At 37.9% G+C, this 11,515-nt stretch overlaps 1 protein-coding gene and 1 pseudogene across 1 annotated transcript; both read left to right on the forward strand.

Moving 5' to 3' along the window:
• Window positions 1-9,738: 9,738 nt before the first annotated feature.
• LOC116468591 (small ribosomal subunit protein eS27-like) lies at window positions 9,739-9,993 on the forward strand. The gene has a single exon (XM_032152427.2). It carries the CDS (start codon window positions 9,739-9,741, stop codon window positions 9,991-9,993), a length of 255 nt encoding a protein of 84 aa, XP_032008318.1.
• Window positions 9,994-10,355: 362 nt separating this feature from the next.
• Window positions 10,356-10,454, forward strand: LOC116470004 (U6 spliceosomal RNA; annotated as a pseudogene).
• The last annotated feature ends 1,061 nt before the right edge of the window (window positions 10,455-11,515 follow it).

Genomic DNA, 11,515 nt, shown 5'->3' on the forward strand with positions numbered 1-11,515 from the left:
TTTTAAGTCATCTGTTTAATTTGCCAATTCATTAGCTATTCTTTACCAACTTAAGGATATGCTCTTCTATTCTCAGGTTACTGTAACTTTTTGTTTATCATCGATAAATGCTTATTTGATTCAATTTGTTCTTTGTATCTATTGAGATATTCTTAATATCATTGCTCTTTAATCTGTTTATAAAGAACAGTAGGTTTTCTTACATTAAACCATCATTGTATTACTTTGTATAAACCCTAGTTCTTTTATTATGATGCTAAATGCTTTAAGTTTTTATTGCTTTTTAAATTTTATATTAATGTTCATGGTAACATTGGTCAATCGTCATAGTTTCCTACATTTTTTCTCACTCAGTCTTAATAAAAGTTCTCCTGTCTTTATAAAACAAATTGGGTATCCCCGTAAGACATGGCTTACATATGCCTGTAAATCAATCTGAGTATAATACATATAAAATTGGGCAGTGAAAAAAGGAAGAGGGAATTATTGATTGTTATTTCCATAGTCTGTAATACATTGATTTTATTTACTCTGTCTCTTTGAATTTATCTTTGCAGTTTGTATGTTTCTTTCAGATTGTCCGTTTCATTTTTCACCAAATGTATTGGTATAAAGTTGTTCATAGTTTTAAACTATGATTTTAGAAAATTAATACTCTATTTGTAGTTCTTTTTATTTGTAATATTATTTAGTTGAGCAATTTTTTATTTCTTGAACAGCCTTGCTAGAGTTTTAAAATCCTTGGTTAATCCTTTTGTTAACTGTTTATAGGAAAAAACTCAATTTTATTATTTATGATATTGTTGAGGTTTTTTGTTTCCCATTTCATTTGTGTATGCTTTAATCATTATTTTTCTCCCTTTTACTGTTTGTATTAATTCTATTATTTTTCTGGCTTTATCAGTTAAAAGTTTATTTATAAATTGCCAATCTTTGTTTATATTAAACAGAGAGTTTGGAACCATATATTTACATTTATATTTAAATTTAAATACCATTATAGCTCAAAAAGTTTGTTTATTGATTTATTTGCTAATTACTTCTAAATACTATTTTATTTCCATTTTTCCTTTAATTCAGAACTTATATAGGTTTATACACTTAAAACATTCTAAACTTTCTTCATTATCCAATTTTACATTGTTCATAGCTAAACTTATTAAGATGCTGTCAGAAAACATGGCTGATATGACATTAATTATTTAAAACATAGGCCGAGTACAGTGGCACATGCCTGTTACCCTAGCACTTTGGGATGCCGAGGTGGGCGGATTGTTTAAGCTCAGGAGTTCAAGACCAGCCTAAGCAACATGGTGAAACCCTGTCTTTACAAAAAACACAAAAATGAGTCAGGCATGGTGGCACACACCCATGGTCCCAACTATTAGGGAGGCTGAGGTAGGAGGATCACCTGCACCCAGGAGATTGAGGCTGCAGTGAGCTGAGATCACACCACTGCACTCCAGCGCAGGTAACAGAGCAAGACCTTGTCTCAAAATAAATAAATAATAAAATAAAATAAAATAAAATACAATAAAATAAAATAAAATAAAATAAAATAAAAAATAAAACAAAATAAAATAACATAACAAAATAAAATAAAATAAATATAATAAAATGTATAGAAACTTCTTTTCCTCCTTAGAATGTAATCAAATTTTTAAAAAGTGTCCCATGTATATTTGAAGAAGTCTATTTTATCAGCATAGAGTTTTACAAATATTTATTAAAAATTTTGAAATTGACAGAGGTAGATGGGTATATTCAAATTTGTTAATATGTTTATTTTAATCATTTAGATGTTGACTTTTTATCTGCTTGATCTTTGAGTATCTAAATATATATATTAAAATATTTGATATAAAAATTTATTTTTCTAATTATATTTTTCTTCATATGTTTTGACAAAGAGTATTCATGCCTACAGTTGTTATATATTATCAGAATTGCTCCTTTTATCACTATATCACTACTCTCTGCTGTATGACATATGTTGTATGACATTAATGTTACTATATTGTTATAAAGCATTCCTTTGGTTATTGTCTTTCATATTATCTGTTTTATTTTTACTCTTTTTCTCATTTTTAATAATTCTATGTCATTTTGTTTTAATGTATTCTTTTTTTCTTTTTTTGAGATGGAGTCTCGCTCTGTTGCCCAGGTTGGAGTGCAGAGGCATGATGTCAGCTCACTGCAAGCTCTGCCTCCAGGGTTCACACCATTCTCCTGCCTCAGCTTCCCGAGTAGCTGGGACTACAGGTGCCCACCACCACGCCTGGCTAATTTTTTGTATTTTTAGTAGAGACGGGGTTTCACCATGTTAGCCAGGACGGTCTTGATCTCCTGACCTCATGATCCACCCGCCTTGGCCTCCCAAAGTGCTGGGATTACAGGCGTGAGCCACCATGCCTGGCCCCTGTTTTAAAGTATCTTTTAAAACAGCATAATAAAGATTTTAAGACTGTATCACATTTTCTGATATTAATAAGAAAGCTTAATTTCTTTATATTTATTGGAGTTCTTGATGTATTTGAAATATTTCTACCATACCTAGTGTTTTCTGTTTATAATATTTTTCTTTTTTACATTTTTATTTTCCTTTCAATATTTATTTAATTATCAGAATTTTGTTTATTTCCTTTGTTTTTCTTCTTCTGGTTTGGAAGCACTGCATTGTGTTTTTTTATTTCTAGTGTTTAGCCATAAATATATAGTTACATTATACATAGATTATAATGTTACTGGAAGGAAGATCGTGAGTGAGAGTTGTCCAGGTCGTTGGTGTTTTGAACAAAGGATTGAACAAAATGCACAAAGTAACTGAAAGAAGGAAGCAGGGAAAGCAGGAAGGAAAAAAGTACTCCACAGGGTGGGAGTAGGCCCTATCCTGCAGCTCAAAGGGCCTGGGTGCAAAGTTTTCTGGTTTTTAAATACTCCTTTTGAGGTCCCTGTGGGCTGCCCCTTATCTGGATAAAGGATTTGGTCCATGGCTAATTAAAGACTGAGGTGAATTGGTGCCCTATGCAGATGAAGGGATGGCTTATCCTTGGCCTGCTGCCAATCCAGGACACTTTCCCATTCCCTCTGTGATGTGGTGGAAGGGGGAGGGTTGCAGAGAGAGTAGCCTTTGATCCTTTGTTACTTGAGCAGGGGGAGATGGGGTTTTTCCTTTTGGTTGAGCTTTAGGAAGTCGGTGTTAATTGGCCTTAGATTCTCTGCCCCCTAGACCTTGGTGTTTTCCTTTTATTCAGCTTTGGGAAATCAGCACGAATTGGCCTTAAGTTCCCTGCCTCCAGACCCTATTCTCTTGCCTCAATAACTCTTTATTAACAATCTAATTTATTATTGGTTTCTCTTTCAAAATACATGGACAGTCTTATGTTTTAATAACAGATTGAAAAAAATCTCCCAAATATTCTTATTGTTTTTAACCTAGAGCCTCAGTTCTGTCTTTTAAAATATGCAATATAGTATTACTTGTTTCTTACATCTTTTTTTTTTTTTTTTTTTTTGAGGCGGAGTCTCGCTCTGTCACCCAGGCTGGAGTGCAGTGGCGAGATCTCAGGTCACTGCAACCTCTGCCTCCTGGCTTACAGCGATTCTCCTGCCTCAACCTGCCAAGCAGCTGGGACTACAAGTGCCTGCCACCACACCTGCTAGTTTTTGTACTTTTAGTAGAGATGAGGTTTCATCATGTTGGCCAGGCTGGTCTCAAACTCTTGACCTCAAGTGATCTGCCTGCCTTCGCCACCCAAAGCGCTGGGATTACAGGCATGAGCAACTGCTCCCAGCTACTTATACCATAAAGTTAAATAATTTACAACATATCTATGTCAATATTTACCATTTTTGTAGGATCTTACCTTACCCCTTGCTAAAGTTCATTCTTCAGTTGAGATTTCCTTAAAGACCTATTTGTAGTTTTTTGTTTATTTGGTTTTTTTTTTTTTTTTTTTTTTTTTTTTTAAGATAGAATCTCGCCCTGCTGCCCGGACTGGAGTGCAGTGTCTCTGCTCACTACAACCTCCGCTTCCCGGGTTCAAGCAATTCTCCTGCCTCAGCCTCCCGAGTAGCTGGGATTACAGGCGCCCGACACCATGCCCACCTAATTTTTCTATTTTTAGTAGAGACAGGGTTTCACCATGGTGGCCAGGCTGGTCTCGAACTCTTCACCTCAGGTGATCCATCTGCCTCGGCCTCTCAAAGTGCTGGGATTACAGGTGTGAGCCACTGCTCCCAGCTCCTTGTTTCTTATATCTTAAATAATTTACAACATATCTATGTCAATATTTACTATTTTTTTAGGATATTACTTTGCCCCTTGCTAAAGTTCATTCTTCACTTGAGATTTCCTTGAAGACCTATGTGTAGTTTGTTTTGTTTGTTTGTTTGTTTTTTGAAGGAGTCTCATTCTGTTGCCCAGGCTGAAGTGCAGTGGTGCGATCTTGGCTCACTGCAACCTGTGCCTCCTGGGTCCAAGCGATTCTCCTGCCTCAGCCTCCTGAGGAGCTGGGATTACAGGCACCCACCACCACGCCCAGCTAATTTTTGTATTTTTAGTAGAGACAGGGTTTTGCCATGTTGGCCAGGCTGGTCTCGAACTCCTCACCTCAGGTGATCCACATGCCTTGGCTTTCCAAAGTGTTGGGATTACAGGTGTGAGCCACCGTGGCTGGCCGATGTGTAGTTCACTCAGTATTTGCGTAAGACAAAACGTAGCTATTTTGTTAATTTTTCAATAATGCTGGTTATACAACTGTAGACTGATGAGTGTTTTTCATTCACCCATTCAACATTATTACTCATTATCGTGTGGCATCTCCCACAGGCAATGAAAAGCCTGTTCTCAGTTCTATTGCAGTCTCTGTGTATAATATCTGCTTTATTTTGCTGGTCTTTTTAAACTTTGATATTCATTATTTTTACTATTATCTATCTAGGGGTCAATTCCCTTTTTTATATCCCATTTTTTATTTTTCATAAACTTTCAGTTTTTAGACTTGAGCTTGAATTTCTTCAATTTGAAAACATTCAGCGACTGTGCTTCGGATGTTGCCTTTTCTCATTTGGTTTAATTTTGTCTTTGAAAACCGCCATTGTAAGTAACCATGTTCCAAGGCCACTGGCTACGATAAACATGTGGCCATGATAGTTATAATGTCAAAGGGAGAGAAGATGAGGTATGCATTGACTCACCTTGCCATCTGGACTGAAATCTGTTTTTCTCTGTAGCATTGTTTCTCCTGTTGTCTGGTTAGGGCAACAAGGTTTTTACAGAATGTAACCCCCATCCTTTGTTTCACCTGTTTCTAATTGCTGTATCCAAGATAGGGTGCTTGAAAGAACAGGATGCTGGCTCTGATTCTGATTCTTCCATTTGCTGCAAAGGGATACTCTGATCTGCAACAAGAGGCTACAACAAGGTGTTCTGATGAGCATAGGACAATACCTGGGTTTGTGTCCATTTCCACATCTGTAGTATAGACATGCATTATTTCTTAACTAATATGACTCTTAAGGTATTAAATAGGTTGACATTTTTAATGTGCTTGAAAGAATGTTTCCAGGTTCTATCCTTTCTTCCCCACACACCTCTATCCTCTCACACTCCGTATCTTACAAACATTATTTCCTAAGTCTCTCAAGTCCCCATCTACCTACCTCTCCTTTAGCGCAGACTTTTGTTATTGCTCACTGGACCACTGTAATAATTTCCTAAACTGCCTTCATGCCTCCAGCTTCGTCTCAGTTGAATCCATCCTCCACAATATCACCAAAATTCTTTCTGAACTGCAATCTGTTAACATTACTACTATTCAAAATTTTCTGGTGGATTCTAATCACTGTCATGTACCTTAGTGTTACCTATATTAGCTTCTGGCCTTGTTTCTGCAAACTCCTCTCAAACTATGATTTTTCTACTTACCTCTCTTTTTGATTCTCTTGATCTGTATTCAGTTCCCTAATTGTTTATGTTCTGTCTGTCCTCTGCTTGTGTCCATGTTGTTCCCATTTGGTATACCCTACCCAACCATGGCCACTTGGCTAATCATCACTCATTTCCCAAAGGTCAATGCCAGCAGCTCCTCTTCCTGACAGTGTTTCTAATCTCAATCCCCAGGCTGAGGTCTAGAAGTCTCGTTCATGTTGGATAAGTGCAGATACTGTGGCACTTACTCCTCTGTATTTTGATTTTGTCACAAATGTCATTTTGTTCCTTCTTTCATTGATTCTAAAGTGAACTCCTTGAGGGTAGCAACCAAATGCTTCTAATCTCGGTGTCCAAAAAGTAACCACTTGGCACATAGTGAGACAAATAGTTGCTAAATTCATGAATAAGAGATTCACTTAATAAATTTCAATAAATAATTCACATTGGGGCTTGTGGGATAAAGATGGCTATTATTAATGAATTAGGATCCTTTAAGACTTACTTTTAATATTACCATATACTTTAAAAGGTAAGAAGTGAGCACCCGCCTGGTGATCAGCAATTTGCTAGCAGGCATATTGAGTCACATAAAGGATGTAAGATAATTTGGGGTCCTTATGATGCTAAGAGACATTAAAAGAAACAGTTAAATTTTTCTATAGTAAAATACAGGTTGTTATTTTGAGCCTTAACGTCCCCAACAATTTTGTAAAATTCTGATTATGTTAGAGTCCTAGCCTTTTTCATCGATCTACTCCCTTGAAGTAAATGCTTAATAAAGATATGGCCACCCTTACCTCTGCGTGCCCACCCACCTTTGTCGCCTTCACCTCTGTACCCTCTAACACAGTATGGTCACCCTTAGCCCTTTGATTCATGCATTCTATTCCTATTAATTTCAGAAAATGGCAACTGCCAAAGCGGTAAGAATGAATTTAATTTAAAAAGTGCAATCATGTTCTGGCTTGTGCTGAACTGGACTTGCAAGTATTTGTGACTGTGATTTAGCATTATTTCTGGGGAGAGAGTCTCCCTGTTTAATACTAATACTCTTCCCAGAAGTTTCATTAGAGTGAACTACAATTTTTATTGCTCAGGATTTAACAAACTCCAATCTAAAGTCTGACTGCCACTTTCGTCCAGCCTCCCAGTCTCAGATGAAATTCTAAATTCTAACAATGTCAGCCCAGGACTCAGTGCATCACCCAAGTTTCTTTGCTGAATCTCATACACCAGAGACCTCACGCCTCTTCTCTTCTCGTATGCACCTTTCTCCTGAAATTTCTCTGCTCAACACTCCTGACAACAACCTGTCTGCAGATGCACCAACAGCTGCTGCTGCTGAAAAATGGGCTTGTCTCTCTCACGGGGGCTATGATTTCTGGCATATGCATGCCTCCTACTGTCTGTTTGGTTTTAAAGCAATTTTCGGCACACCTGCTTGCTTGAACTTTACTGACAAGCCCTCTCAAGAGTTCACTGAAGAAAAAAATATCCGTTTCCTAGGTACTTCCCTGTAATTCTAAATTTCACTTTAAATCTCCCAGTAAAGTGCTTACCCCTGTGAATGGAGAGACAGTCTGTGTTGAGACAGTCCCGCTGCCTCAGGCAGGATCTCATCAGCTCTCATATCACAGCAGATAGAGAAAGGGATGATCCATTAGGGCAATAAGGCCAACTTGTTCCTACCACCAAAATTGTTCCTTAGAGTGCATTTGCTACTGCCATGTCCAGTCTGGTTTTTACTGTCACCTACGAAATTACATCTCACTTAAAAAATTCTCCAATTGGATGGTTCTGCTCTTTTGGTTTTGACTCTACCAGCTTTTTTTTTTGAGTCAATCTCTTAGAAATACCACTCAGTTCATTTTTACTCTAGTTTCTAGACTTACCTTACAGGAGTTCTCCATAATGTTGCCCTTTTGATTATTGTCTTTAAGATTCACCATTTAGTCTATCCATGGGTTATGCAAAAAGTGGATATTTAATCTGATTGTAAACAACAAACCAGCAATTGAAAAACAAACAAACTTTTTTTTTCTCTTCTTTTGGTTTAGGGGCCTTGATCTTAAGGTAATTGTCTCAATGTTCCAGGTAGTCCCTGTGTGACCACAGCATTGCTCAGTGTCAGAAACCACTTCTGATTATTGCGCCTGTGGAACTGGCAGGTGCTCTCAATTGTAGCCAAGGTTTTTAGGTCAACCCATCTCAAGCATTGCAAAGCAAGTGAATTTGGGAGTAAATGTACATTTCTAAAGCAGGTTCGAGTCAGCTAAACTTCATGCAAAATAATAAGAAACAGTGATCTACATGCAATTATAGGAAATTTCATAGGTAATGTAAGTATGGCTCATGAAAGATATCTTGAAACCCAAACCAATAAGCATTATAAAAGGAGGTGATGGGTGGATGTGGATGGGCTTTTGGATTTAGAATGCTGTCACAATGTCCAAAAAAAAGCAACACAAAAATGCAGGAGAAGAAGCAAGACAGAGTCCACACAGGACAAAAGCCAGTGCTATGAATTCCTTGCATTTAGAATTTGGCCAATGATGTGATCATTATTTAAATAAATATAACTACTTTTTATTTGACACATATGAATTTTCTTTCTGCTCTACAACATTATGAAATAGCTGTTCCTTTGATGAGCAAAACAGAAAGTTGAAGTAATATTGGCCAAGCAAGTACTAAGTGTTATATTTACTTAAAATAAACACTAGACGTTGGTATACAATGCTGCAATGGATATTATTATCCCTGATGACCTCTGTTTAAGCTTATAGTCAACGAAGGTCAAGCTACTCAGTGAATGAGTCAGGATATGAACTCAGGCAATTCTGATTTTAAAGCCAATGCTCTTTACATTCTGTCTCAAGGCCCCTGTGGTTTCCATTTCTAGCTAACGCATAACGTAACCTCAGCCACTAAAATCACATTGCCATTGATGGCCTCCCTCATTCTCTCTTCATCTTCTTTTACTCTGTTTCTATGCCTGTACAAAAAGGCAGCTGCCCTGGGAGTGCACTCTGCAATGACACCAGATGCATTGACACTCCAGCTCTGCGTCGTGCATGCTCTATGAACCTGGGCAAGCAGAGTAACCTCTCTGAAACTCAGGTTTGTCATCTGTAATGTGGGAATAAAAATCTTGAACTAGGCTTGCTGAGAGATTAAGCACCCAGTAGACAATAGGTGTGAAGCAATTATTGATTCCCTTCTCTCTCCCTGTCAATTTGCTGGCTCCAGATTGGATACAATCTTCCTGCTTTGACCTTGAGTCTCCCTCCTTACAAAATGCAATTCCATTTACTGAGCATCTGAACATAATTGGCACCTAATGAATACATGTTGAGTGAGTTAAAGACCTCTTCAAGGCTCAGATGTCCTCAGGACTCTGAAGCCCAGCTTGAGCCTTGTGAAGATCTTTGTAACCGCCTTATATCCCCACACTGGTTTATGCACATTCATTATCATTTACCATATTGGCTTCTAGTTTTTCTTAATACATCATAAGTTTCTCAAGAGCAAGGACTATGTCTTACTTTTCTTTGTAAACTCAGCTATTACAAGATATCCTGAATATTTATTTGGCAAATTACTATTTGAAAGATTTAAATTGAATCATTATTCTACTATCAGTAGTTAACACTGATTAATCTTGCCTGTAATATTAATTCCTGGAAGTATTTGAAAATATGATGAAGGCAATAAAAAGGTTAGTGCTTACTTCAGCAGCACATATACTGAAAATAAAACAATACAGAACCTTTCCAGCAGTGACGACCTACCTACACGAGAACATGCCTCTCACAAAGGATCTCCTTCATCCCTCTTCAGAAGAGGAGAAGAGGAAACACAAGAAGAAACACCTAGTGCAGAGCCCCAATTCCTACGTCATGGATGTGAAATGCCCAGGATGCTATAAAATCACCACAGTCTTTAGCCATGCACAAACGGTAGTTTTGTGTGTTGGCTACTCCACTGTCCTCTGCCAGCCTACAGGAGGAAAAGCAAGGCTTACAGAAGGATGTTCCTTCAGGAGGAAGCAGCACTAAAATCACTCTGAATCAAGATGAGTGGGAAACCATCTCAATAAATGCATTTTGGATAAAAAAGAAAAAAACTAACAACAACAAAAAAAACAATACAGAAGGCTGGGCACAGTGGCTCAGGCCTGTAATCCCAGCACTTTGGGAGGCCGAGGCAGGTGGATCACGAGGTCAGGAGTTCAAGACCAACCTGACCAACATGGTGAAACCCCATCTCTACTAAAAATAAAAAAAGTGCCAGGTGTGGTAGTGTGCACCTGTAATCCCAGCTACTCAGGAAGCTGAGGCAGGAGGATCGCTTGTACCTGGGAGGCAGAGGTTGCAGTGAGCCAAGATTGCGCCACTGCACTCCAGCCTGGGCAACAGAGTGAGACACCATCTCAAAAAAAAAAAGAAAAATACAGAAAAGATTAGTATGGCCACTGTCCAAGGATGACACACAAATTTATAAAGTATTCCATAGTTTTAGCCAAGATACGGAATCAAACTAAGTGTTCATCAGCAGAGGAATAGATAAAGAAAATGTGGTAATATGTACACGATGGAATACTATTTAGTCATACAAAAGAATGAAATTCAGTCATTTGCAGCAATATGGATGAGCATGGAAGATATTATGTTAAGTAAAATAATTCAGGCACAGAAAGGTAAATATCACGTTTTCCCTCACATACAGGAGCTTAAAAAGTTGATTTCATAGAAGTAGAGTCTAGAATAATGGTTATTTATTTATTTATTTTTTGAGACAGAGTCTCACTCTGGCACCCAGGCTGGAGTGCAGTGGCGCAATCTCGGCTCACTGCAACCTCCGCCTCCCAGGTTCAAGCAGTTTTCCTGCCTCAGCCTCCCGGGTAGCTGGGATTACAGGCGCCCTCCACCATGTCTGGCTAATTTTTGTATTTTTAGTAGAGACGGGGTTTCACCATGCTGGCCAGGCTGGTCTCGAACTCCTGACCTTGTTATCCACCTGCCTCAGCCTCCCAAAGTGCTGGGATTACAAGCATGATCTATTGTGCCTGGCCCAGAGTCTAGAATGATGGTTATTAAAAGCTGGGAAGGGTTGGGTCAGGAGATATGGAGAGGTTGGTTAATGGAAACAAAATTTCAGCTAGACAGGAGAAATAAGTTCTAGTCTTCTAACAATTTTTTTATATATATATATATATATATATATATATATATATATATATATTTTTTCCTGTAGGACAGATCTCATCTGTCACCAGACTGCAACCTCCGCCTCCCAGGTTCAAACAATTCTCCTGCCTCAGCCTCCCGAGTAGCTGGGACTACAGGCACATGCTGCCACGCTTGTCTAATTTCTTTTGTATATGTAATTTTAATAGTTAGGAAGAGAGGATTTTGAGTGTTCCTAACACCTAGAAAAGATAAATGTTTTAGGTGGGGGATATGCTAATTACTCTAATTTGATCATTACACATTATATATATCAAAATATCACTCTGTACACCATAAACATATGTGACTATCAAGTGTCCATTTAAAAAGGTACAACCACTTTGGACAA

This window comes from Hylobates moloch, unplaced genomic scaffold, assembly GCF_009828535.3.
Source record: "Hylobates moloch isolate HMO894 unplaced genomic scaffold, HMol_V3 SCAFFOLD_5, whole genome shotgun sequence".
In the NCBI taxonomy this organism is placed as follows: Eukaryota; Metazoa; Chordata; class Mammalia; order Primates; family Hylobatidae; genus Hylobates; species Hylobates moloch.